Source organism: Petromyzon marinus, chromosome 1 (genome assembly GCF_048934315.1).
Source record: "Petromyzon marinus isolate PM22_M1 ecotype Great Lakes invasive population chromosome 1, UKy_Petmar_22M1.pri1.0, whole genome shotgun sequence".
Taxonomy (NCBI): domain Eukaryota; kingdom Metazoa; phylum Chordata; class Hyperoartia; order Petromyzontiformes; family Petromyzontidae; genus Petromyzon; species Petromyzon marinus.
The window spans coordinates 20201306-20229137 of NC_133667.1; the positions used below are offsets into that span (position 1 = coordinate 20201306).

General features: G+C 44.8%; 1 protein-coding gene across 1 annotated transcript in view; it reads left to right on the forward strand.

The window, feature by feature from the left end:
• LOC116951417 (immunoglobulin superfamily DCC subclass member 4-like) overlaps positions 1 to 27832 on the forward strand; it is a 346431-nt gene that overhangs the window by 280416 nt on the left and 38183 nt on the right. Inside the window, exons 15-16 of the mRNA XM_032970032.2 lie at positions 7429 to 7556; positions 15905 to 16075. Coding sequence (XP_032825923.2) covers positions 7429 to 7556; positions 15905 to 16075 — 299 coding nt within the window. The remainder of the gene's footprint in view (positions 1 to 7428; positions 7557 to 15904; positions 16076 to 27832) is intronic.

Below are 27832 nucleotides of genomic sequence, written 5' to 3' on the forward strand. Positions count from 1 at the left end.
TCCTAGCCTCTCCACTGCTAGCCTGCTCTCTCTCTCACTCTCCTAGCCTCTCCACTGCTAGCCTGTTCTCTCTCTCCTAGCCTCTCCACTGCTAGCCTGCCTGCAACGCTTCGCTCTTTCCGCTGCTGGCCTATCATTACACCCTCTGGTAGCGTCCCACCGTACACTCTGCTAGCTTCTCCACTGCTAGCCTTTCGCTATACACTCTGCTTGCCTCTCTTCTGCTAGTCTTCGCGAACTCACACTTAGGATTCCGCTAGCCTCTCTACTACTAGCGTGTCTGCCCTCACTTCTCCAACCTCGCCCTTGCCTCCAGTGGGGGATCAGCCATCACCGCTGGAGAGGGCGAGGTGTGTCGAGCAGGCCCCGGACTTCTCTCCTCTCGTATTCACTCCAACCGACTCAACTCCCTGCCTCACCCGTCCTGTATTTATCCTCCTCCTCCTCCTCATTAAACGCCCTAATTAAGCTGGCGTCCTCCCGTCGCCTCCAGCACTTGGCGTCCGCTGCTATCGCCTCAATCTGCAGACTCCGAGGCGCCGACTCTGCCCTGCATTTGCAGCCAACCAATCACGGCTATGCATCTTAATTGGTCGTCTCTCGCCTTGCTTTCTCTCACAGCACCTGTTTGCCCTGATGTGACCTCGCTGTCCGCGGCTCCTCACACGTACATGCACACTGTTTGCAAAACCCCATGCGCGTTACTCCACTACAAATGTATGTAATTTTACTACCTATATTTTATTTTCAAACACCACTAACATGTGAGTCTTGACAACTGCGCAGAATCAATACTGTACTGTAAAATCAGATGATGAATTCATACCGAAAAAAAAAGAGAGAAAATGTAAATCTGGAGAACCGTTATTCGTGCAAATTATTTAGTTTTAACATATGTAGTGACATAGAATCGGTCAGGTCGCAGCATAGCGCTGGCTGCTGGTGGGGAAGGGGATCTGCAGCTTACAGCAGCCCTAACTGGCAGCAGGTCACGTGATAGACCAGAGTGGGATGTAGGGGAAAGGTTACGGAAGGGGCACATCAAGAACCCGGTCGTAGGTTCTAGAAAGTGGGCGTGGCCGGGGGCGGAGCCAGGCCACGCTGACAGTATAAGAGGGGCCCCTGTAGGGGACCTCGAGGCTGTCGTGTGGAGTGAGATCCCCGTCGTACTGCTGCTGGAGTCTTCGCCGTTGTCTCTGTCTTCACCATCTCGGTGTCACCAGTCAGGCAGTCTACCAGCTGTCCTGACTGGGAACCGTAGTTCATTTAGTGACGAGTTATAAAGTGTTAACAGTCAGGCCGTGTTAATAAACAGAGTGCCTCCTACTCTTAGTGTCTCCAAGTCAGTCACTACATTTGGCGTCAGAAGTGTTAAAGAAATTCAAGAAAATAAATATTATCGTCATATTTTCATCAAGTCGGCCAAGAGGAAGAATCCGCCGATAGTGTCCTCAGGTGAAGAGGACGACGGGGATGTGATCTCCCCGACAGCCCCAGAATCGGGGACTCCGGTGACACGTCCCGAGGTGGAGGTCCCGGTGGAGTAACAAGGGAGGGACGTCGACCCCTTGCTGCCGGCGGTCGGAGAGGGGTGGCGCGAGCTCACCAGACGTCTCGCGGGCTTGCTCTCCGTCGCATCGGAGCTGGTGGTCCAGCTCAGATATGCAAAGTCTGCTGGGGATGCTGCAGCATGGGGGCAGTAGGCAGGCAGCTCGACCGTTGCCACCGTGCCAGCACGGGAAACGACGGAGCTCCCGCCCGCGTGGGCGGCCACCATTTGGCCCGCTGTGAGCAGGGCGCTGCAATCGCCCGCCATTTGGCCGCCCAGGCGGGAAACGCTTCTCGTCAAATTTGAGTCGCCATTGGCAGCTCTGGCGGAGGTGTCTGCTCTACAAAAGCGGCTGCCTTTTATCAAGGAGTTTGTGGCTGCGGGGGGCAACTGGACGGTTTTCCAGCACTGTTTCATTGCAGCTTGCACCCTGGCACGGTGGTCCGACGACGAGGCTCTGCGAGCTCTGCCCACGGCGCTGGACGACGACTCCTTGGTGGCATTTGAGGCCATCCCCGCAGCGGACCGAGCGATGCTGCCTCATGCATGCGCCCAGATTGCTGATATTTTCGACCCGCCAACCAACGCGCGTCGAAGATTCGTGCTGCCAAGGCGGGGGGAGACCGAGACGCCTCTTGCCTTCCGCAGTGTGTTACTGGCCTTGGGCCACGCAGCATATCCGCGGATGGAGCAGACAGCGCTGGACTCTCTGGCGCTGGAGAGACAGCTGTCGCTGGCCCAGGAGCTGGGCATCTCTCATCCTGCCACGGAAGAGAACGACTTGACATCTCTGAAGGTGGCCCGCTGCATCCAGACCCACGTCAGTTTGCAGCGGTGGCCCGCGGTGGCCACCTGCGCAGGATTCCCAGAAGACGAGGACGCGCTGGAGCTGCAGAAGCCGGAGCAAGCCTGCGCATCGTTCGTCCGGAGCCCGCACGGGAGGAAAAGCGAGGGGTGATGGCAGGAGCGGGAACAGCAAGGTGGGACCCCCCTTCCAGCATGGAAGTCTCCGATCACCTGTTTTAAGTGTGGCCAGCTGGGCCACATCGCCAAAGGATGCTGCGCCGGCCCTGGATCATTTTCCTCGCCTTCATCTTCCTCCGCCCCGACGATCTCCACTTCCTCGGGCCCACAGGATTCCAGCGCCTGACGCCCGCAGACCCACCGGCAGCGCCTTCTAAAGATGGACCGGGGGTGACGGAACGACCATCACCTTCTTTTTTTTCTTCTTCTCGGGAGGTGCCGCACCCATTAGGCCTTTTACACATCATCCCGGATGTCCCCAGGAAGTCAATCCTCGTCCCACCTGGGGGCCCAGCGATGAGGACCCGCTCCAAAAGTGTTAGGTTTTGATAACCCGCCCCTTTTTCATTATTGACCAAATTAGTTACGACGCCTTCTGGTGGGTGGCCGCAGGCGCGAGCCGGGCTGTGGCTATCGGTTGATCTGGGGTCCTTCCCGACACTCGCGGAGTGCGGCACACTGACGGTCGTCGGTCATTGTTCAATCCCTGGGCCACGGGTTCATTATTGTGGGTTCTCTCCGGAAATTGATAATTGTCCCTGTCAGTTTTATATTGTTATTTGAAGCTCCCTGCTACAAGGGTGAGTGATGTCAGCCGGGACGACTACATTTTTTATAGGGGGGGGGGGGGGTGATGTAGTGACATAGAATCGGTCACCTAGCAGCATAGCGCTGTCTGTTGGTGGGGAAGGGGATCTGCAGCTTACAGCAGCACTGACTGACAGCAGGCCAGGTGATAGACTAGAGAGGGATCTAGGGGAAAGGTTGCGGAAGCAGGACATCAAGAACCCGCTAGTAGGTTCCAGAAAGTGGGCGTGGCCGGGGGCGGAGCCAGGCCATGCTGACAGTATAAGAGGGGCCCCTGTAGGGGACCTCGAGGCTGTCGTGTGGAGTGGGATCCCCGTCGTGCTGCTGCTGGAGTCATCGCCGTTGTCTCTGTCTTCACCATCTCGGCGTCGCCAGTCAGGCATTCTACCAGCTGGCCTGACTGGGAACCGTAGTTCATTTAGTGACGAGTTATAAAGTGTTAACAGTCATGCCGTGTTAATAAACAGAGTGCCTCCTACTCTTAGTGTCTCCAAGTCAGTCACTACACATACAATGACTTATCCAAGTACTGACAAAGGCAGAGATCTTCCGTATATCCGTAACAGACTTTTGGGGAAGTGCTGTTAGCGAGCACCTATGAAGGTCAGCAAAGCACACGAGGGAGTGGGTGGCCGACACCATGCCCGGTCGCCTTTGTCTCCCTCATGGCGATGTTTATACACCACGCCAGGTACTCATTTAAGGCTGAGTCGACCTAAAGACCATGAGTGGGAGTACTCGGGTCGCTGGCTTCGTAGCACAATTTGCTAACCGCTACACTACCGTAGGACACACATTCACAAAATAAAAACACGTGTCAGGCCTCTGAGATATTCCACGATATATCACTTCACTGTTCAGTGCGTTTTGGTGAACGGGTTGAGGAGCCCAGGAATTGTTCATACACGACTCGCCCTTGATGGTTGGGAATCAAACTCAGGGGGCTCGGTTCATCATGCAATGCATTAACCATCACGCCACCACTCCAAATATATTAGACTGAATTTAATACGATTTTATTCCAGTATTCATGTGCGAATACTGAGGCTGTGTGGTGGGTTTGTGCATCAGCTTAAAACTGAATTAAGCATACAATTTAAAATTGCATGTTTGAATGTATGTTTAAATATCCCGTGTATATGTTATGATGTTCTGCTCGTCTGTCCATCCTTATCAGAATTCTTCATTTTTCCCTCTCAGTGCATCTGAAATCCCTGTATACATCATGATAAAAATACAGTATGTGAACATTTTGATTAAGTGAACAGGATTTTTTATGTTGCTGAGAATGAAACAATTTTTTCATGTTTCTGCCACCTGTTTTCTTTTTTTACAAAATACAATAGTCCAGTATGAAGAATTGCTATTGCTGCAGATATCATGTAGAATTGAATAAAGTCAAAAATAATTTTGTTTAGCTGATCCTAGACTAATAAAATATGCAAAAATACACACGATAAAAAATACTCGCGTTTGCAACAATGCAATTATCATTGACTATCATTGCTTATTAATGGTTCTTTCCGCAAGCCAAAATCCCATCATATACAGCATTCAGTCTGTGCATTTTTCACCCATTATTGAGTGCCAAATATACTTGCTGCTCGTCTTTGTCACTGAGATAAATTGTATTTTTTCAAAGCAATCTGCTCCAGTGCGAGAGGCAGGTGTAGCAACATGCGTATATGTATTGGACTTATTTTTCCATGTTACCTGGAGATATTGCTCCAGCACAGATGATGTGTCATGTTTTCCTGGGGACCATATCTGTGAATGGCGTGCAGCACTGCGCATCAATAAATCTTGTTGTGTAGTGCGTTTGGCAGTAATCTGGCAGCCAGCGTCTTGGCACGCCTGATGTGACCGTATCCTCTGGTGCCTGCACTAGAGATATCCATAATATTGATTTTAGGGTTCATCATCCTCCCTTGGTTAGGAATGACTTTTAAACCCGGGTGCGATGGGTTTATAATGATTTTTTTTTCTGTGCGTGCCATGGTTTTGGCTCATTAACCCATTACCATTAACTTACATATCTCACGGAAGCCTCTCTTCCATCTGGCAGAGTTTATGCAGCGCACTGCGCAATCTCTGTTTCTCGTGTAAAGGCAGGTGTTTCTACAAACACTGCCAGTCTGTGTGATCTCTGTTTGTCAGGGGTGTAGCAGTGCTGTTTCTAGTGTAAATGCAGGTGTTTCTAATGGTAAAGGCAGGAAGAGGCTAATTGTTTAAATGCCTCCCAACACTGCTCCATCTTCTCTACAGCTGTCTCGCTAACCGGAGATTTTACACACAGGACTCCCTATACAAGAGAGGGTGTATTGTGGGCTCATCTGCACCCCACAAATGGTGCTCTTGTTCCACCGCTGTGCTTTCCCGACCCACTGGAAATATGAGCGCACCGCTGAGGTGTGACAACCATTTTGTAGCCACCTTAGAAGCAAATGCCATTTCAGTAAAACCTAATACTCGTTCATTTCAGCCTTGGGCATGTCACTCGTAAAATGATGCTGAAAAGTGAATCATTTTCACAGACAAAATCCATTTTACAATCAGGAAAATAATTTTCTGTGCATAATATCCAGCTATGTTTTTATGTTGAAAAGCCCATTCAGTATTTTATTATTATTCATTTTCACCAGTTTTACACCGATTGTACCCTTATAGGGCTCTTCCTGAAATTCTTTAAAATATATATGTGCCTCCCTTGCGGCAGAAACCCAGATGTTGTGCGCATCCCAATTGCTCGAGGAACGTGGAGATTACCGCCTTCAATAAATCCCACACCTGTACACACTCTGACGTGTCAAAAAGTTGCGTCTCTCGAACATATATTTACAATTGTTTAGTGAACCTGTTGTTGTACGTGACTTTTGATTTTCTCATAGTTAACTGGAGCCACACTTTTTAGCCTTCTTCATTTAAATGATTCGATCATTTTGTCGAGTTCATTTCCATTGGTCGTCATGATGACGATCCCATTGGCAATTCAATGTTCAGAAAATATCTTACAGAGTAACAAAAATGCCTAATTCAGAGAGGAACACGTGGGACAGAGAACCAGGGCAAGGTTAGAGACACTGTATTATAAACTGTTAAAATGTGAGTGTGCTTGGGCAGGGCACGATGGCAGACACACGAGGAGGGAATTTGTCTAAGAGGGTTATCCACTGCACACGCGGAGCAATGGAAAAAAATGGTCTTTAGAATCAGTGAGGAATTTCTGGGTAAATGAGAGCACTGTTTTCTTTTTAATTTTTATTCACTGAATGGGACCCATGATTTTCATACATGGGGGAAGAATCCAAATTTATAAAAATGTTGAAAGACCAAAAAATTCAAAGCAAGCACAGCTTTCCCCACCCTCCATGAACTGTTTCGTGTGATTGTAAATAACCAGGAATATTTAATTTAAACTTTAAAATAACTCTGTAGTTAGTAGTGTACAACTAGAAGCCAATAACACAACACCACCACCATATAATCAACATTGTTTTATATCAGTCAAGTATATGATGGCTAATAGAGTTTATTTCTCAAAGGACTACTACACAGTGAATATATGTTAATTGTCTATATGTATACAAGTGTTTTGTCCAATTACTCATAATATAAAGTTGCACATGAACTATATCATGTGTATATATGTAAACTATATCACATGTCTCCAAACTGTTGTGTCTTTCCATGACACACCATCATAATATAATCTGCCATCTCCAGCTGCAAGTCAACAGTTTTAAATTCCCTCTCGTAATGGCGTTGCGCTGGATTGGTGGTTACCACTGCTGTGGTCTGGAGATCACTGCTGTGGTCTGGAGATCACTGCTGTGGAGATCACTGCTGTGGAGATCACTGCTGTGGAGATCACTGCTGTGGAGATCACTGCTGTGGAGATCACTGCTGTGGAGATCACTGCTGTGGAGATCACTGCTGTGGTCTGGAGATCACTGCTGTGGGAATTGGTCTGCGGGAACCGTTGCAGATGAGATTTGTTTAAAAAAAAAAAAGAAACTCCAGATTTTGTTTGCATCACCCTTTGAACAACCACTATTTAGATTAGTCGATTTTTTTGTAAAATATTACGGCATTTTAAAAATAGTTTTGATTTCAAAAGAAAATACGTGATCGGTGCCTGGTGATACGTGAAAATGTTTTTATGGTGGACATTGGTCGGCATGTGTAGGAAGATTGGCCACCACTTTTTTTTCAGACCATGCGTCTGGGTTTAATTGTTTGTCGCTGTTGCGCCCCTTCTCCCCCCGCAGCACATCAGAAGAGCTGCTGCTGAGCGGCCTCAAGCCGTATACGCGCTACATCTTCGCAGTGCAGTCCCACGGCGCTGACATCCACGGGCCGTTTGGAGCCAGCGTGGAGCAGAGCACGCTGCCTGACAGTACGCCTCACCCTGTCCCAGCACCGACCTAGAGCACGGACAGCGGCGATGCGATGAACCCGAGCACCGGCCTTTATCTTCTTTTGCTCCTTCTTGTTCGTGAAATCGCTCATTTTCTTTGACTTTAAAATACGGCGATACAAAAAGCGTCGTATAGCAAAAACAGGATTTTGGAATTTGCGCAAAAATGCCACATGTGTTTTTTTTACAACGCCAAACATAAATGGCCAGCCTAAGTTTATGAGAACAGGAGCTGTTAAATTGTATGTGAAGGGTCATTAATTGGTATATGAATGGTTTTAAATTATCAGAGTAATGAACGGCAAGCTGATATGAATATAAAACATGTATTCAGATGGCTCCCCATGTTTCCTCGTATTAAGATTGTTGATGTAATGCAATGTAATTTGGATATACATCAATGTGGATATACAGTATCCAAATTGCAATCTATATTTAAAAGTGCATAGCTCCAGTTGCTTCCTAATATCGGAAGGAAGAGCGTTCAAGATGCCTGTAGAAGCGCATCGGAAAGTGCGCGATGCAGTGATCCTCTTTGTCCAATGTTTGCCAAAAGCCGTTGCGAGGATGGCCGGAGTTTGTCAAGGAGCACGTGCTCCTTGACGAGATCAGCGAGGTATTGTGGTTCATTTGTGGCAAGCACTTTGTGTGCAATGAGAGCGACCTTACAATGTGTAGTGTTTGACTTTACGTGGACAACTTCTGTCTTTCTTCAAACACCGCTTTATTTACATCATTCAACATGTCCTCCACACTCCACAGTATCCTGGTCACCACGGCTCGCTCGCCGTGCTCCGCTCGTCTCGCTCACCACCTTTGTCTCCCCACCATCACTTCACTTGCTTCGCACTCAGCGACTCCCCGTTCAGCAACTCCGCACACAGCGTCTTCCCACACAGCGACTTCGCACACTCCGCACACAGCGTCTTCAGCTCCGCTATCGCTACGCTCACTCCACTGCTAACTACTTCGTCTTGCTTCACACTCTGTTCCAACTCCGTTTTCCACGCTGTCTCCAAACGCTGTCTCCAAACGCTGTCTCCAAACGCTGTCTCCAAACTCTGTCTCCAAACGCTGTCTCCAAACTCTGGTTCCAAACTCTGGTTCCAAACTCTGGTTCCAAACTCTGGTTCCAAACTCTGTCTCCAAACGCTGTCTCCAAACGCTGTCTCCAAACACTGTCTCCAAACGCTGTCTCCAAACGCTGTCTCCAAACTCTGTCTCCAAACGCTGTCTCCAAACTCTGGTTCCAAACTCTGGTTCCAAACTCTGGTTCCAAACTCTGTCTCCAAACTCTGTCTCCAAACGCTGTCTCCAAACGCTGTCTCCAAACGCTGTCTCCAAACTCTGGTTCCAAACTCTGTCTCCAAACTCTGTCTACAAACGCTGTCTCCAAACGCTGTCTCCAAACGCTGTCTCCAAACTCTGGTTCCAAACTCTGTCTCCAAACTCTGTCTCCAAACTCTGTCTCCAAACTCCACATCTTCCTCGTCCAGCTCCCAACTCCAACTCCCCGCTCCCTGTGTCTCCCCCCAATTTATCCCCATTCTCATTATCGCTAATTAATTGGCCCGCGTGCCCCCGCACGCTTCGCGTCCTCAAACACCTGCCTTTCTCCAGACATCTCGACGCCTCCACGCCCTTGACAACAGCCACAGCCAATCACCGCCGTTGCTGATCCTCTGGCTTAGTTGGCCCAACCGTTACCTCATCATCCCAGCCCTTGCACCTGGCTGTCCTAACACGACCCACACTGTTTTCGCCTTCTCCACAGGCTGACCTAAGATAACCCACACTTTGTCCGTGTGATTATGCAATTGCGCAGTTCCCACAACACACCTTCATACTCCGCTGCAAATGTATTCGGTCGGAAAACCGGAAGTCAATGCATCTTCAGATGCGGTATGAAACAATATGACGTGTGCATCAAGGGTAAAGGAGGCATATATATACATCATTCCGGGAAGAAAAACACACACACGTCTATTGCGATTCATTATGTCATTATAGGAATATTTGTCACTCTCAGCCCTCCTGTGGACAGGGGGATGAGTGACCCCGATTTTGGGGGTGATGTCACCTGCATCTAAATTATTCCCAACAAAGTCACATCGTGTCACCCACGTGATGTGCTATGGACGCTAATCCGGGAGAGCCTTTGTGTGGCTGTAGTTGTGAGTCGATGCTGTTGTGTGTGCTGTAGTTGTGAGTGCAAGTTGTGTGTGGTTGTAGGTGTGAGTGCACGCTGTTGTGTACGCTGGAGTTGTGAGTGCATGCTGTTGTGTACGCTGGATTTATGAGTGCACGCTGTTGTGTACGCTGGAGTTGTGGGGGCATGCAGGTGTGTGTGCTGTAGTTGTGAGTGCATGCTGTTGTGTACGCTGGAGTTGTGAGTGCATGCTGTTGTGTGTGCTGGAGTTGTGGGGGCATGCAGGTGTGTGCTGTAGTTGTGGGGGCATGCAGCTGTGTGTGCTGTAGTTGAGTGCATGCTGTTATGTGTACTGTAGTTGTGGGGGCATGCTGTTGTGTGTGCTGATGTGGGTAATGCCCGTGCTGCTGCCAAAAGTGGCAGCCAACCCTGTTGTCAGGGCAGGGTTGCACTGGGGTCACATTCACGTTGTGATCCCACCCTCAAGCAGTGCATAATCTTGTTTCATTTATTAAATAAGTAATATCACAGACCGCTTTCGGGACTAATTCAAAATAAGTTCGTATTCGGTGGTGCACCTCTTGTACGCAATGAAAGGAATTTCGGTGGCATGGCAATCAAACCAAGTTTTTTAGTCAGAGCTGGATTTTGTTGAAATGCAACATTACAATTTGTTTGTGTGGCTTTTTATTTGGGGTGTGCAGTCTTTTGTTGACTGGACTGAGACTCTCAACTTGCGTCACTTTAGAACCCATTCTCATCACACGTGTCACCTACTCAGATATGAACTCAGGATCTCAGTGGAGCCAGCTCATTGCTCTCAGCTCCCGAGTCCACTCGGCTACCTAATCATTTTTTGTTTGTTTGATATTCCATCGATTGCTGCATGTCCAAATTTCAAAGTCAAATTTCAGGTCGTGAATCATGATCTCGTATCATTTTGTATAACCTACCAGCATGCTTGCCTTCCCTGCCAGTGTGATTCACATGTTCCATTGTGGTGTCGTTCTGGCCTTCTGGTTTATATGAGGGGTGGGGGGGGGGGAACCCATGTACAACATACAGCATATGCATCCTCGTACATATACAGCATATATCACGATCGGGCTGAATCTCCATCCTGTCTGATTCCGTCGTTATTTTTGGGATCCAATGGATCCAGATCCATTGACGTGTTTTTGTAACCCACGCTGCTTTGTGGCTGTGGGGACAGAGGGGCAGGAGTCATGGGGACCAAGCGGGGGCAGCGGGGGAGGTGTCGAGAGAGGCCTTGGAGAAGGGGCCAGGGGGGCTGGGTAGACGGTGACAGCTGCTCCAATGTTTGGTGACAGTGAGATGTATGCATGTGGGCGTGCTATATACTTTGTATGCATGCATATTATGGCGCTGTGCATGTATGTGTATGCATTTCTGTATGTGCCTGTGTGTGTTTTGTACGTATGTATGACTCCACATATATATGTGTGTTTGTTATGTATTTATAGTTGTGCATTTACATGTGTATTTGGTATTATGTAAGGTGCTGCTCGAGTGAATGTCTACAATGCTTATTGGCCTTCTTTGGGAATGCAATGGATATTTATCATTTAAAGCTTAGAAATTCCCGAAGCAGGCCAATCAGCAAATACAAGTTTAATTATTATTTTCCTATAACATAAACAAAAATTTTTTTAATGCAAGTAATTATGTTTTATCATGAATACATAATCATTTACAACCGTTTGTTGCATAAAAGCCTTGTCACGCCGTGTCAGTAAAGGGCGTTGTTTGACCGTTCTTCATCAAACATTGGGCTGTCCCTTCAGATTGGTGAAGGGGTGAAAGGGCAGTCCAGGACTTGTCAGCCTTTGCCAGAAATGGAACTCAGATCACCAGATTAATAACGTAGGCCACTATCCAGTACGCCACTGCTCCTTATCATAGGTTCCACCGATGTATGCATGTATGTTGTATGTACATGTAGTACTATATGCATGAAACTAGATGTCTTTAACTATTTCAGGTTCATATATAGTGAGCTGTGTTCATACACATTCGTGCATGTGTATGCATGTGATATCCTATCACCCTCTCAGTTCAATGTTGTTCGACTATGTGTTCGCCAACACCACAATTCGTTGTCCTTAAATCCACTGACAAATTCTCTTCGTGCTATGTTGGTCACATGGGGGTTTAACCATACTTCACCACGCTGATCATGGTTGCGGAGTGAAGTGGGCGATCCGGGACTCGTTCTGACATCGCTAACCTTTGATGTTAGCCGGGGCCATGAGTACAACTCAGGCCACTGCATTCATAATGCAGTACCGTTACGTATAGATGCACGTGTTAATTGTGCACGTTCACGTTTGTGTATTCTGCATGTGGTAGGGGAGTGGTAACAGTGGTTAGCACCCACTGCGCTTCGAACCCAGTGACCTGGGTTTGATTCCTGGCCACAGCTAACACCAGTGGTGCCGTCTCAGCCACTCCCTGAGCCTCCCCTATGTCAGGTCATCCTTAAATCAGTACCAGGTGCAGTGGGTAAACATCAGAGATGGGAAGACAAAGGCGGAAAGGCATAGTTCTGGCCACACCACCCTTTCATGCTGGCATTAATAGGCGCTCACGAACACCAATGACCGTCATTAAAGTTTTTGGTTTAGATCACGTAAATATAAACGACACATTTATATTCACGCGATAACCCAAAGACCTCGATTATGGATAATATTGGTCGTGAAAGCCTACGTATTAAAGTGACCAATGACCCGTTTTATGCGGGCTATTGTTTGTCTTCTCCGGCATGGGTACAAAGCACATTTTTACTATGTATATGTTTTGCGCATGTGTTGTTTGTGCATGTCATGTATTATATATGCGAGTGTGCGCATGTGGTTGTTCGGTGGCTTGACTCCACCACTGGCCCAGGGCCATAAATGGAAATGAGCACCACCACACATTCGTTTGAGCAGGGACACCTTGTGACTTGTCTTCTGTTAGTGTTCTGTAGGTAAGCAGCATGCATGTGGGGTGTGTATATATCAAGCTGCATTCGTAAGGGCATAGGTCTCTGAAATTGTGTGCACCCTATTGTGTGCTATAATACACCTGCAGAGTAAATGCCGTAATGTAGGTATACGGGTATATGCTGTGTGTCGTGTATATGTATGTGTTTGCATGTATTTCTAAATACATATATCTCGTCCCATTGTATGCGCATACACTTCAATACATTATAATGTACAGTCCCTTATCAAGGTACTAATATGCCATTGTAGTCGCAGATGCATTTTTTTAAACCATACTTAGCCACTCTGTTCAGCGTTGGTTCATGAAGGTGCTGAGGGCCGCGACTTGTGCAGCCATCACCGGTATCGCTTGCTACTTGCGTTAGCTATGGCTGGGACTCGATTCCTTGTGCATTAGGCACAGTGTCACCGTTCCGCCCTCTTTCCCGATGTCCATACTTAACTTATTTTGTTCCATTCTTAGTCTATGATGAGCATTTGTTATTGTGAAAAGGTGCCAATGATAGAATGTGGGCATTCACATTATTATAATCGGGTATGTTAGCGAGATATAGATGTGATTATTTAATGGATGAGGTGATATCCAGACCAAACTCAGATTCCTCTTAAATTTAATATTTCCCAATTATAATTCTCATATGCAAGAAACTGAAACTGTTTATAACAGCACTTAAGTAAATGTAGTCTTATAGTGTTAAGTAAGGGCTAATTCTGACCAGGAGGAATAAGGCACATATATTGAAGATGAATTATGTATGACCTCTAACCTACGTCCAAAAAGACTATAACCTGACCTAAAAGATATCATGCTATTATATCAACACCACCAGAGGACAGCAGTGACCAGGTCGAGGCAGTGGGAAAAGCAGTACGAAGCTAAAGGTCACGCATATGCAATGTAGCTTTCATTTATTGGCAATGCTTGAGGTCAAACGTGACCAGGTGGTTGAGAGTAAAGCCTAATGAGGCTTAAGTTCACCCACGTGGAATGCAGTTTTCATTCATCGAGTAAACGTGATGAGGTCGAAAGTTACCGGGCGGTGGCGTATTAAGCTTAATGAGGCTTTAAATAACACATTCGTTGTAGTTTCATAAAGGATTGTTGCGTAGAAACGGGCTCAGCTCGTCGTCCGGTACCAGCCCGGCAATGGTATGTGCGTACACTAATGTATGCGTATGATGCGCACGTATACATATCAGAGGAACATTTACTGCCAGAACAGACCCGATGTCAGGAGGTCAAGGCACACAAAGAGTCCTTGTAGAATGTACGCTGGTATTTCGGCAGAGTGCTGGCCATGAATAGCACAGGGTCTCTCAGCCTTCGTCACTCCCAGCTTCTTGCACGAGCTCCTCTCTAGTCCCTGTTATAGCTTCGCCTTCAACTTGCCTTTGACGTTTTATTTTTTAAATATTGTTTGATCCCCATCTGACCATGTGTTGTACCTTCCCCTGTTTTTCTTTTTTTTCTTCAATAACATACTTCTTGTAAAAATACAGTTGGGTCGTCTTTTCTACAATGTTATTTATCGTGTGTTATGAGTGTCATGCCACGAGACAAAGAATCCCTTTGGGAATGTTGCAGAGCAGAGTGACCTCATTTCCCTGAGAACAGCGATGCAAGAGATTAAAGATTCTTCAAGTGGCCTTTTTAAGCTCTCTACAATAGGGGGCAGACTTTCCCATACCCTCTTCTATGAGATTGGTATCCGTAGTTTGACAGTCAAACATCCACAGTATTTTCATTCTCAGAGCTGGAATTTAGCAAAATTACATTAAAATCCAATTTTCATTTTTACGTATTTGTAGAGTTGTTGGTGACCAGGCTGAAACCATTTTTTTGTTTTACCTACATGACTTTACCGAAATAACCAAAGAGTATGAAACCATAAACTTAATACAATTGAGAACCCTGTTGAAACATAGATTTGAATCCAGGATCTCAGTGGTGCTGGCTCAGTATTTTCACTCCTGAGCCACTCGGCCACCTCAACCTTGGACTTGTTCCTGTGTGGAACACAGCCATGAAATAAACATCTTTCCTCCTAGTGGTCACTCATATGCTTGGTTGCATTATGGGGAAAGTTTTTGTTGCTATCATCTGTGGATGTAGATGTTCTTTTTGTATCGAAAATTTGTGAAAATTATTCATCAAATACATATGTAAGGACAGTACGGGGTGATGTAGGGACAGTACGGCTCCACGTGGCCACGGTTACTAATTAACGTAACAGGAACAGACAGGGTCATGTAAGGGTAATGTGGGACCTAAGTGGTTGCTAATAATGATTGACGCGACAAGCTTTGACAGGGTCACGTGAGGGGAAGCACGTGACCTAACGGTCGTAAATTGTAATACGAACAGAGACAGACAGGGCCAGGTGCGGTGAGGGAGGTTTCGGGAATAGGGGCGTGGCCGGGTCATGAGGGGGATAAAAGCCGTTGTGAACCGGGGCCCTGGGCTGCTGTTGTGGGGGCACTGCCGTCGCCGTCGTCACCTTGGAGCGGGTCGTCTTCGTCATCCTGCAGTGGGCACCTTGTAGTCTTGGAAGGCTATGAGTTATGTTGTCTCAGAATAGAGTTATCTAAGTTACCCAAGTGTATATATTCACTCGTGGTTACTCGTTAAGTTATCAGTGAGTCGGCGGACTTTATTAATAATAAATATACATATAACTGAACAAGACGGTGTCTCTGAGAGCTATATTACACGTGCAGCAGTGGTCCACTGCAGAACTACCTTTGGACGTTCCACAAGGTCATATCTCAGCTTACGAATATGCTTACGAACTACGTATGTATTTTGAATTTCTTTCGCACTGTGCTAATCGGAGGTGTGGGGAAATGACAACAAACTAAACACTAAAAAGCAACTACACCTGTTACAAAAAATCTGGACTTAAAGCTTTCGTGACTGCAGGAATTCATATTCTTTGGGTCTTTCGGTAAAGTCACGTAGATAGGTAAACAAAAACTATGGCGTTTTGACCACTTGTGTTGCGATCGAAACGTCATAGTTTTTTGTTCTTTTGTTTCTTTCTTTGAACCTATGTACGTGACTTTACCGAAAGACCCAAAGAATATGAACATCTTTGTCATTTTGTGTGTGCGTATACACGATCACCACTTATGCGCTCCCCCGGAATGTGCTTGTGCGGTTCACACAGGGCCTTCCGATCCTCCCAAAGACATCAAGCTGAGAGCCCTGGATTCCAGCCGCGTGCTGGTGTGCTGGCAGCCCCCAGCTGAGCCGAACGGAGTTATCTTGGAGTACGTCATACTATACAACACCAACCACAGTCAGCCCTACGATGTATGGGCCTTCTTGCTCAGACCAGGTGAGGTCTCATTCACTCACACTCGGGCCATCCAGTGCATTCAACGTCAAAGGCTCCATATAGTAGAGGCGGTGATGTGTGTGTGTGTGTGCTAAAGCACAGCAAGTTGGCTCAGTAGGGGGCACAGGTGGTGCATCAGCCAGTCATCTTAGTCGACCCGTGACACCTGGGTCTGCCCCGTGACCTCCTGCCAGCGGGCATTCGACACTTCACGTGGCCTCAACGTGCACATAGCCTGGCACAAGCGTCGTGGTAACGTCACCCCGCCACTTAGTGGCGAATGACGGTTGTTGTTGTTGTCTGTGATTTCCTAAAGGTGCAAATGCAATGGAGCCAAAGGTACCCTCAGTATTATTCAAAATGTCACGACTTGTTAACTAAATATATAATGTTATTACATGAAGATCAATAAGTCATTACTGTAGTTCAATTGATGCCACTACACTGCACTATTAATTGACTTCTCTCAGATGCCTCGATGATTGCACACTTGACACACAACCTCTAAGGTCTCCTTTAACAGTATGGCACCGTCTGGATTGAGGCATTCCCCTAGGTCACCAAATCTACCGGTGTCCACGCCAGTGTGCGTCTCGGTATTCTGCTCTCCATTCGGCACCTGCAGCCATGACCATCTCTTCTCGAACACGTTGATAGTCGTTTCTTGTCACATGATATCGGAACGGTCCAAGTTGCATACTCGGTTCTGCCATGTAATTGCAAACATCGTCTCTATGCACCTACACCCAAGAGTCAGATGATGTTCTCCACTTGCATTATTAGAGTCCAGCTCACTGACCCATTCAGAAACCCAGGCTCTTCTATAGAATGGATATACTTGTGGTTTTCTTGATAGTCACAGTCATTGCATTCCAGAGTCTCTGCGCAGTGCAGTGCAAAGACATGAAAACTCCACAGGGGAACCACCAACTGCAGACCATAGTTTGAGAAGAGAATTCATGATGGCTTGTATGACTTCAACAGATCACAGATAAAAGGCAGTACTCAGTCATTCATGATGGTGGGCTGTTTAGGCTCTTTAATTATCATTCCTGTTGTCACTGCTTGATATAGGGTTTGCACATTCCACTACCATATCCTCATATCTTCATTTAGACATTGCCATTTTTAGCACGATCACTGTCATCATCTTGAACTTCATTGCAATCCTCATCAACAAAGCATCAATACGTTATTGTCATCCTCAACATCATCAATCAATCGTTTAGCTCCTGCGGTGACCAATAATTATAGGTGTACCTCGCAAATTGATAATAGAACAATTTACTCTGCAACTCTTTTTATGCACGCTCAACCACTTCTGGATAATTCCTCTGATCCATGACAAAACACCGACGGTAGGAGGAATCGTTCTGTGGAAATCAGTTTTAGTGGTTCGACCTTGACCATGCATAATACAAGTCCTGGGTAAGAAGTGTGCAGATAAGAGTTGTTTCACCACTATTGATAGAGGCAAAGCACATACGTATTACTATTGGCAGTTTCAACTCCAGGAGGTGACTGTAACATCCAATAAATGGTTAAACTGGTTACATGGTGGCCTATGTAATACCATTCACTAATGGTTGTTGTTACGGCATTAGGGTTGTATGGTTTTAGACATGCGTCTCTGTAGCTCAGTATTTTAAATGATGCCTGCTCAGGATATTGTCCTTCTCTCAAGATTAAGATAGGGGGTTGGATATTTGGAGTCGAAGCACTGGTAGGCCATTGATATCCATCAGTGGCTATTTATAGCAGCAGAAAAAGCAAATAGTTTCCGGTAGAAACATTTGATCAACAAACATTACGAGTCAAGTGGCAACTGCTCAGGGTCCTACTAACTACCACAACCTCATGTGAGTTTAGGTAAGATGCCGCTTGCTGGCTCAGACATTGCCCAGATTAACAATGTTTGTGCAGGTCACTCAGGTGCTGTGGTGGCTGTAACGAGTGCTAGTGGACATTGTTTCCCCAGATGAAGAATCGGGGCTGGGTGATAGCAAGGGGACTGAAGCATAGGAATTCCTTCTGTTATCCGCTCTGTATGTACGTAAGTGCTGCCAGAGTCACAGCGATGAATACTCCAATTGCTCACATGACCCGTGGGCAAATCATGTTCATGATTGTTATATTTTCGATCACTGTATTTTACGTGTATTGAGCCAGAATGACGAGTAATCATGGTTTCAAATGTGAAAATAGATTCATACCAGAGAAAAAAAAACTGGTTCTTGCACATAGGACATGTATGAGTGTCTCAGCCTGTGGTCATCGTTGGCTACAAAATCGTAGTAAATATCTTCTCTGTCGGTGGTGGGTCTCCTTAGGTTTTGTAACTTAGAAGTTTGTAGATTATGTAACATACTTTGTCTCGTGTTGAGATGGTTGTGTTAACCATAATCCAACTGGTAAAAAAAATCTTGATTTGAAGCTTTCGTCACTGCAGGAATCCACACTCTTTGGTTCTTTCGGTAAAGTCACGTGGGCAGAAATAATAATAGATCACGACGTTTTGATCGCCACACAAGCACTCGTCTTCAGGCGGGAGAGAGAAACAGGCTGCTGAAACAAGTCCTCATATATAGAGCCGAGAGGGGGCAAAACGTACGAAATCAGCGGTGGATCAAATACTTTGATTCCCTCACTGTAACAAATGTTCCCTCAAAAAAACGGTGACCTTTCATCTGCAGTGTCACGACCACCGCTTGGAGGGCGCAACACCATTAGCATGACTTATCTCACGAAGCCATATAATGTGCCGCGCAAAGGGATCATTTATGCTCGCACATCAAATTACTGCTGCTTTTACCACGGGGCTCTGAAGGGTTGGCATAAAGTAATAAAATGTTTTCTCACGGTGAAGTGTTTACGTAGGCCGAGCACAGAACACCATTTTAGCATGACAGACATTAATGTGCCCGCACCACACTGTATACAGAGATAAGAATGGAGAACACTGAGTGCCGATGGCAGTTTCATCTTTATCCATATTTATACAAGATATAGTGCGCAGATATGTATATGCTGTTGCACGTGAGTCAGCACATTTGTTCCCGTGTGTTCAAGTGCATAAGATATGCTTATTAATGACCTCTCCAGTTGTTCAATTTGGTAAAGCTGTCGTGGACCACGAACGAAGGCACAGCGTGAGTTTATGGCTCTGCAGGCATGGGTTTGTAATGTCAAACTAATCATTAATGAGCAGAAAATATCGACATTAATAATAATAATCATCGCAAAAAGGCTAAACCTTGGTGCTATAAATGTCCAAATGATGGGCCACTTTCTTGAGCTATCATTTGTGTCCAGGTCGCTTCTGAAAAATAAGTTAAAATCTCAGTGGGCTTTGCCCGGTAGGATGGGGATGGTTTGCGTTTTGGGTGATTTGTTAACCTTTCTTGTACTTTGCACTACTGTCGTGTTGTTGTACTCTTTGTTGTTGTAACGTGTTTACCCGCCTCTACTGGACATCTGTGAGAAAGAGCTTTATAGCTCATCGGATTCCTCCAGTACAAATAAATATTCGCATTCTGATTAAAGAAAAAATATCATACGGGCAATCTCTTGTTATCCATAGCTTTTTTAAAAATCAAGTTTTATTATTTTCTGCGGGATCAGGACAAACTATGGTTCTTCACTTTATCCAAGAGCAAAAGTAGCCAGGGACTCGTGGTAAAACATTCCCAGTATGTGCGAGTTAATCGAAAAATTGGAAGGCTGCACATAGTCACTTGGGCAAGATGCAGCTCTGAGAGGGGACCGCTTCTTGCCTGTGTTACTGTATGCGCCGTGATACACAGGAGGTCGTGGATTTGATCATGGGTTTTGATCTCTACCCTGATGCCTGTATATTTGGAGTTTGCATGTTCTGCCCATGGTCGCGTCGATCTTTCTCCGGGTCTTCCAGTCTTTCCTCCGGTTTAGAGTAATTGGCTGCTATACACTTTCACGTGATAAGCCACTTCGTTGAGCTATTAATTTCTGGCCAGGTAGGTTCTAAAAAAGTGATATATAACTCAGTGGGCCTTACCTGGTAAAATAAAAATTGTAGTTTAGTTTTTAATTTAGGTTCTCAGGGAAGTAAAAGGCACCTGACTTTCACCTCACCAGCAAAGATTAGTGAGTGACATTAAAGTTGTATGAAATGTATCCAATTATCCGTGATTAACTGTTGATAAGAGTATGACCATGAAGTATAAGATACTTATGCCAGACTATGTGGCGCTTGTGCCGGGTTATGTGCACTTTAAGGCCACGTGAAGTGTCGAAGGCATGCTGATAGTTCACGGGACAGACCCAGGTGCCATGAGTTAACTGACTGGCAGATGCACCACCTGTGCCCCCTACTGTGCTAACTTGCTGTGTTTTAGCCACCTGGCGTTCCGCTCGTTGTTGTGAGTGTTGGAGGGCGACTGTCTCCAACTGCCTAGTAGTGTCCTTCACGAGCCTTTTCCACAGAGGTTGATCTTGACACTGCTGGTACCAGTCATCAGCAAGTCTCATACCACATCAGTACATTTCTTCTCTAGCCAATGCCGCACCCATTTATCCCCCTCTATCTTGCCAAACAAAAGCTGCTTTAGCATGAAGTGGCTGGGCATGCGGGCTATATGCCTCAGCCAACGCAGCCTTTATTGCTGGAGGAGCTAGCTAATGGGACTGTGTCCAGATCTTTAAAGTATTTTTGAGCTACTCACACCACCCAGTCGGATTAAACCCAGGATGGATTGTAGGCAGGCCGGCATGAATATTTCCAACTGGCCAGATGTTCCATTAGGGGTATCCACGTATCACAAGCATACAGAAGGGAGGGCATGGCTGTGGCTGAGAAGAACCAAAGCTTTGTGTGGCACGACAGACCAGGTAGCTTCCACATGGCGTTATGCAGCCGATGAAAAGATAATGCCACTCAACTGATTAGAGGTCAGACCTCTATCGTCAAACAGGAGTTGGTCATAAGTACACTGCCCAGGTATGGAAAACTTTTCACTCTCTCCCCAACTGCCCCATCACCATTGGGGAGTTGATGGGGTGGAGTGTTTAATGGCACAACATACCCAGGCAGGTGCTTAGTTTTTGTGGGGCTAATGATACGGCCCCACCTCTGAGTAGCACGCTCCAGGTTCAGCAGCAGCGCCTCCCACTCCCTTTTCTGAGTGAGCAGCAATTACCAGATCACAACAAAGACAAAGACCCACACATATAGGCTGAATAGACTGTTGGGCAAGTGTGGTCCGGTGATGGCGCTAACAGCACTTGATCACCGGATCACCACCATACGTACATACATATGCATACACACACACATGCACACTTACTGCAATCATGCGTCACCACTCTTCCCGCCTTGCTCTCAACTGCTGCACAACTGTACTCTGAATCGCAACCCTTCAACCCCAGCTCCTCCTTTCCCTCGCGTTCCTCTGTACGTTCTTGCCCCCACCCGCTGACTCCCATCACTGTGTCCATTCATTTGTAGAGCATTGCAGAGTATGAAATCAAAATTGGTTAACCAATTTAGATTTTATCAATTGGTATCCCAAAAATAAAACACAATTCCAATTTGCTCATGTCAGATCGAAATCATCCTCTGTTGCTGTTCTGTGCTCATCTCTAAACATAATCTAAAGTACTCTTTGGGTCTTTCGGTAAAGTCACGTAGATAGAAAAATAATAAAATAACATAATCACGACGTTTCGATAGCATCACAAGCAATCGTCTTCAGGTGAAAAAAATACAGCAGGCGGACTGCTGAGGCAGGTAGAAATATAGCGAGAGCTTGTTTTGCGATTGAAACGTCGTGATGTCAAATTATTTTATTATTTTTCTTCTATCTACGTGACTTTACCGAAAGACCCAAAGAGTATGAATTCCTGCAATCACGAAAGTTTTAAGTCAAGATTTAGAATATGAAGCAGTCTTTTCAGCCACATCTACATTTAAGTAGCATTATTATTATTCTACAGCCTCCTTTTCTGTGGTATGGTGGTGGAGCGGTTCGTGCACTTCTCTATGAACCCGATGACCTGATTTAGCTTTCTGGCCATGGCTGACTTCAGTGGTGAGTGACATCTAAACTCGTCTGAGCTCCCCCCCCCCCTCTTCACCAACCCATATGGACCCAAGTGGTCAAGTATGGTCAAACAATCTCCATGGCTGGCATGGTGTGAGGAGACTTTGATTCGGCAGAGGATTGACAAATGCATAAACATTATTATTTTATTTTTTGGACGAAGCTTAGAAATCTATATTTTAGAGCTGTCTACGAATATTACAATTGTGCATTGCATCCGTTCCTATGATTAAGTTACACGGTAATTACTTTATTTTTGTGCATAGCATTCTGAAACGAATGATGTATACAGAAGCATGGGGCAGTCGTGTACACTAACTCTACAAGATCCTGGACCTGTAACTCATGCCCAACAAATGTCACCATCTTGAGTGAATAATTCTGCGAAGCACCTTGTCTGTTATTTTAGATCCACATTCACAGCAAATTCCACACCAGGCACTGGTTTCAATAGACATGAACAAGTCGCTAACTGGGTACAGATGATAATTGGAATGATGAAAAATATGGCCACTTATCAGCTGTAACCATAGCTCAAAAATGCTATCATATACGCATTACGTGTCAACCATTGCAATATTCCTCACATGGCAATAAAAGCATGAATGTTTCACACAAACAATTTACCAGGCAAAGGTTGAACACACATTTGTTGTGTGGTCTTACCGGCTGGAAGAGATAAATAAGATGTGTCAAAGTTGGTGTCACCAGCATGCTGATGGTAGACGTGATGGTTACATTCCTGTAATTTCTTGGATGGGCTTGTCAGTTTCAATGCAGTTTTCTACTAATGGCCCTTTCAAACTATTGTGATGCTCCAAGTCAATACTATAAAGACCCGTTGGGATGGCGACCTGACCATTAGCCACCTTTTAGCCCTAAAAGCCACAGAATTGCCTGCTTGTTATAAATGCCCAGAGCTTTGTGAGTGCCACAGCACCGCAACCAATAAAATTAAGTTGTTACGGCCAGGGCTGTGTATGACAGTGAATTTATATATATATGTATATAAAACACTTCACTAGTTACATTTTAATTGGTTGTGTTACATAGATTTTATGTCAATATGCATTAAAGGAAAACAAATGAATATTGATGTAAGAGACACGAGGCCACTGGTTAATAGTTTTCCATTAAAATGACACGCGATATTTAGAAAAAAATATTTGGATTCTAGAAAAATCACATCCATTTAGAAATCCTCAATAAACCTCATTAGATGCTACTTGGTAGTTAACATTTTATATCAGTATTGCTGTTTTTAGCCACTGTTTCTTTTATTCTGTGTTAGTAATGCTTTTTACAGATGGCCAAACATGAAATGAACAAAGTTGACGTATTGTTATTCAAAATATTCCAAACGTTATAGCTCAAATTGTTTCCAGACACTTGCAACAGTCCATAAACTGAGGCCTGTAAACCTCATCCTATAAAAGTGTCAGCTAATTTTGTCTTTTCTTTTGTGAGCAGAACAACAATTGTAACTGACTCGTAACCTTGAATTCAATGAGGAGAACACATTAGAAATCTAAAATAACCTTGTAAACAATTTTCCATCATTAAGGAACCGCCTCAAATGAGTACTGCACCAAGCTGCATTTACACGAGGACAAACGCAGTAAAACCGTGAAGTAAATGTAGCGCAATCACCAAAGAGTGCTCGTGATCACACTTCTCTGTGCATAGCTGCACAGGCTTTTGCTAAACACCATTGCAGCCTGCACGTTAATCGTCCACAACAGTGGCCATGCTCTGTCCACTGCTGGATGAAGGCCTTCCCAAGTCGCTTGCCATGACAGCAAGGCATTGTGATACGTATATGTACGTTGAACTTCCTTCGCACCATGTGTGTAGCCAACCATGCTGATCGGAGTATTGAAAGATGTTTACGTGTTTATCTGGCATGCCCCTGTTCATTCGTGAATGAATGTGATTCGGGAAATGAGAACCAAGAGATTTGAAAACCAAACGGATGAGAGCCCCTGCGTGCATGGTCGAATTCCTGTGTACACCCCTGCGGTGATGTGGGAGCTCACAAAAGGTGCTGCTGAAGCGAGCGGTATATAAACGGCCATTCATTCCAAATTGGCTTATTTTCTTCATTGAGTCATGTACTTGTCATAACAAGCTAAACACAAAAAGGCAGTTCGACAGAAATGAGCTTTAAATCTAGATTTTATAGTGCATAGTTCCACTGGCTTCCTAATGTCGGAAGGAAGAGCGTTCCAGACGGCTGTAGAGGCGTACCTGAAAGCGCCGCGCGATGCAGTGACCGTCTTTGTTCGATGGCTCGCAGCCAAAAGCCGCAACAATCCGTCTAACTCCTGCACGTGAGGTCATCTCTCCGTCTCCACGGTGGCCGTCCACTTGGACGTATTTCTTCCATCATCAGTTTTGATCTTCGGCCAACGATCCCTTCAAGTGATACCTCTGGTCCAAGCACTCTTCCGTTTCTTAACACTCAATACAATGTTCGCTTCTTAATGCCCAATACAATGTTCTACTTTCTTTGCTTAGTTTTCCTTGTTGCAGATCCTTGTGCTCTTGTAGGTAATGTGCACTGAATAAAATTGTACTTCTCTAGGCACATTGATATGATGCTTTTTGCTATGAAGTGAAAATTTCCCAACTCCAATCTGCTCTTACTTGCCTTATGGCATCGTTTTATCCCAGTCCTCCTTCAATAATTGCCCTACGAATGCATAATCTGATGTGTTTTCCAGTTGTGTCCCTCCAACGAGCATTGGTTTGTTTAGAAAATGTGTTCTACTTAAATTTTGTTTAAACTCTTTTTTTCATCTTCAGCCCACCTTTGCACTCTTTATTAAAATATTCAGTTATTACTTGTAATACATTTTCATTGGTTGTAATAATGACTTCATCAACACCAAATCTGAGATTATTAATAATATCCCAATTCCAGTGTATGCCTTTGTTTCTCCTGTAAGTAATTATAATAGAAGCAAGCATAGTAACTATAAAATACGTTGAAACTTGGGGGGGAAAGGTAAAAATGCAAACACTGTATCTGAAACCCAGGAAATACATTACGTAGAGGTAGAGAGGTATGAAAATATGCCAAATAAAAGATATAATACAGAGAACTCTGTAAAAAAAGCATAAAAGAGAATGAGAAATAAATCAGAGAGCACAACATAATGATGATTGAAGACATCATAGAAGGCAATGGGAGCATGGAAGCAGCAATGAGGAGATTTATGTTGTATCCCTTTGGGAGAAAGATAAAACCTTTGCACATAATAGGCAGACTCTTATGCGTTTGTGAAATAATTGTATGCATATCTCTACAACATAAACAATCATATATCCCAGGAATCAAACCATTTTTTCAGGTGGAGAGAAGGAAGTACCATAAGTCACACTGCAAGAAGCAAACTTCACATAACAAGAACAGGGAAAGCTGCGGTACCAGATGGAATACCTATTAAACTATTAAATTAGTTTTTTTTTCAATTTCATCAGGTAAGGCCCACTTGAGCTATATAGATATTTTCAGAAACGACCTGGCCACAAATGATAGCTTAACGAAGTGGTTTATCACGTGGAAATTTATAGCAGCTAAATACTATGAAAGCACAGGGAGAACATGCAAACTCAAAATATACAGATATCAGGGTTGCGATCCAACCCACAACCTCCTGTATATCAGGTGAGGTAGTTAACATCTCGCCACCGTGGCACCTGTCGACATCATCAGAGAAGCGCCACCACCAGTTGGAGCCAAAGTAGCCAAACCTGTTTACTTCACATCTACATTGAGTTGAAATGCCTCAACCATAGAATGAGGCCTCGATCAGTTTTCTATTCAAAAAGGGAGACAACACTGACTTGGAGAACTCCATTCCCAATAACCCTCCGATTGCATGTACATGAGGATCACTGGGAATAAAATGATGGAAAACTGAGAGTCTGGTCAACCACTTGAGCAAGCCGGATTTATGAAAAATGGTTTTCTATCTTCGCCCACGTCCATTCTTTTAATCAGATTTTGAGAAAGACAAATGATTGTCAAATACCATTATGGCTCGTGTTGGTTGACACTGAAAAGTAATTTGATTCGGGAAAATCGATAGAGTTATCTTAGCGCTCATGAACCAACACTTAATAACAAATAATTATAAAATGGGTGGAATTTAAGTGGATGGAACAGCTCCACTGAGATTTGCATGATGTAGCAAAATACATCAGAAGAGGAATCAGGCAAGAGATACACTGTCCTGCCAATACTGGACATCTGTGAAAAAGCGCTTCAAAGCTCATCGGATTTCTCCAGTGTAAATCAATATTCTGATTCTGATTCACAGTGACATTAGATGATGCAGTATGCAAATACTTTATTTAAACCACACGCGACTAGATATCAACTGTAAAATTATAATTGAGGCAACTACACTACAAATGACTGCAGCAACTGCAATTGTAATAAGCATCTGTGTCAATCCCAAGTGCAACTTAAGTGATATTAACAGCGTGGTTGATCTTTAAAAACAAAAACAAAATCTTCTGCTTAGGATGGAGCGTGTAGAGAACAGCCTTGGAAAATTTCTGTGGGGAGATAATGTGTGGTCGGGACACTTTATTGGTTCTGGATGAGTGGCGTGGACGTTCAAAGACTGGGTTAGTGATATCACAATGTCAGCTGTGATTTGCTGTACTATTTATCTTGAACCTGCCAGGAGGCCATCTATCATCAAAACAGCCACTTGACATTTCCGAAGACAGTTATTACGGCTAAATGTGCTGGGCGAGTGGTTTGGGATTTTCACTGTACTTCCAGACATAATTTAAATATTTGAGATGTATATTATTGACGAATGAAAATATTGCATATATTCTTTTCTCATGTAAAACTTAGTATTTTTGTTTGAAAGTAATCGTGGAATTAAACTTATTTGAAATTATTGGAAATGGAAAACATGTTAATAACAACAATAATAATAAAATAATAACAGCCCTTTATCGAAGCATTCCTGGATGAAATCTAACCCATGTGAGTCGTGAAGGTTGGTTTTATCATACTTCACCGCATTTGTCAGTGTGGATTGGTAAAGGGGCTAGCTCGGGATTGCAGGAATCACACTGTGGTCAATGTGTTCAGGGTGTAGTGCGTGAACCACTGTGCACTACTCCCATGGAAATCATGTAAATGAAATACATGAAGTATATAATACATAGAATATTTGTTAAAAAAAACTCTGCACAATCAATACATTCAAGATTTGTAATGCGCCGTATTCAGCAATATGTTGAGATGAAATCGCAGATTGCACAGATATAAATTAAAATTTCTTAATTAAAAACGAAATGAAACTGAACAGAAGAGAAAATACAAAAATAAATATTCGAACGGCTGAGCAGACTTCATTTGACACACTCTCCCTGATCATCGGGGCTGCAGATGGAAAACTCCGTTCTGCTGTCCGATGCCGAGTGGATCTCACACAGCAGCAGATCCATAGCAAGATGAGCGTAGGTTGGCGTTCGATATCTTTGCTGTCTCTTTCCGTTCCTCCTCCTCCTCCGTGCGCAGAGTCTCGGTTTCGCTCATTCTCTCGCCTAGCGCCTCTTCACTGGAATCAACTGCCCTTGCACGTCAAAGAGTCACCCCTCTCTCACAACCTTCCGCTCTTCTCTTAAACCCCACTTATTCTCTATTGCC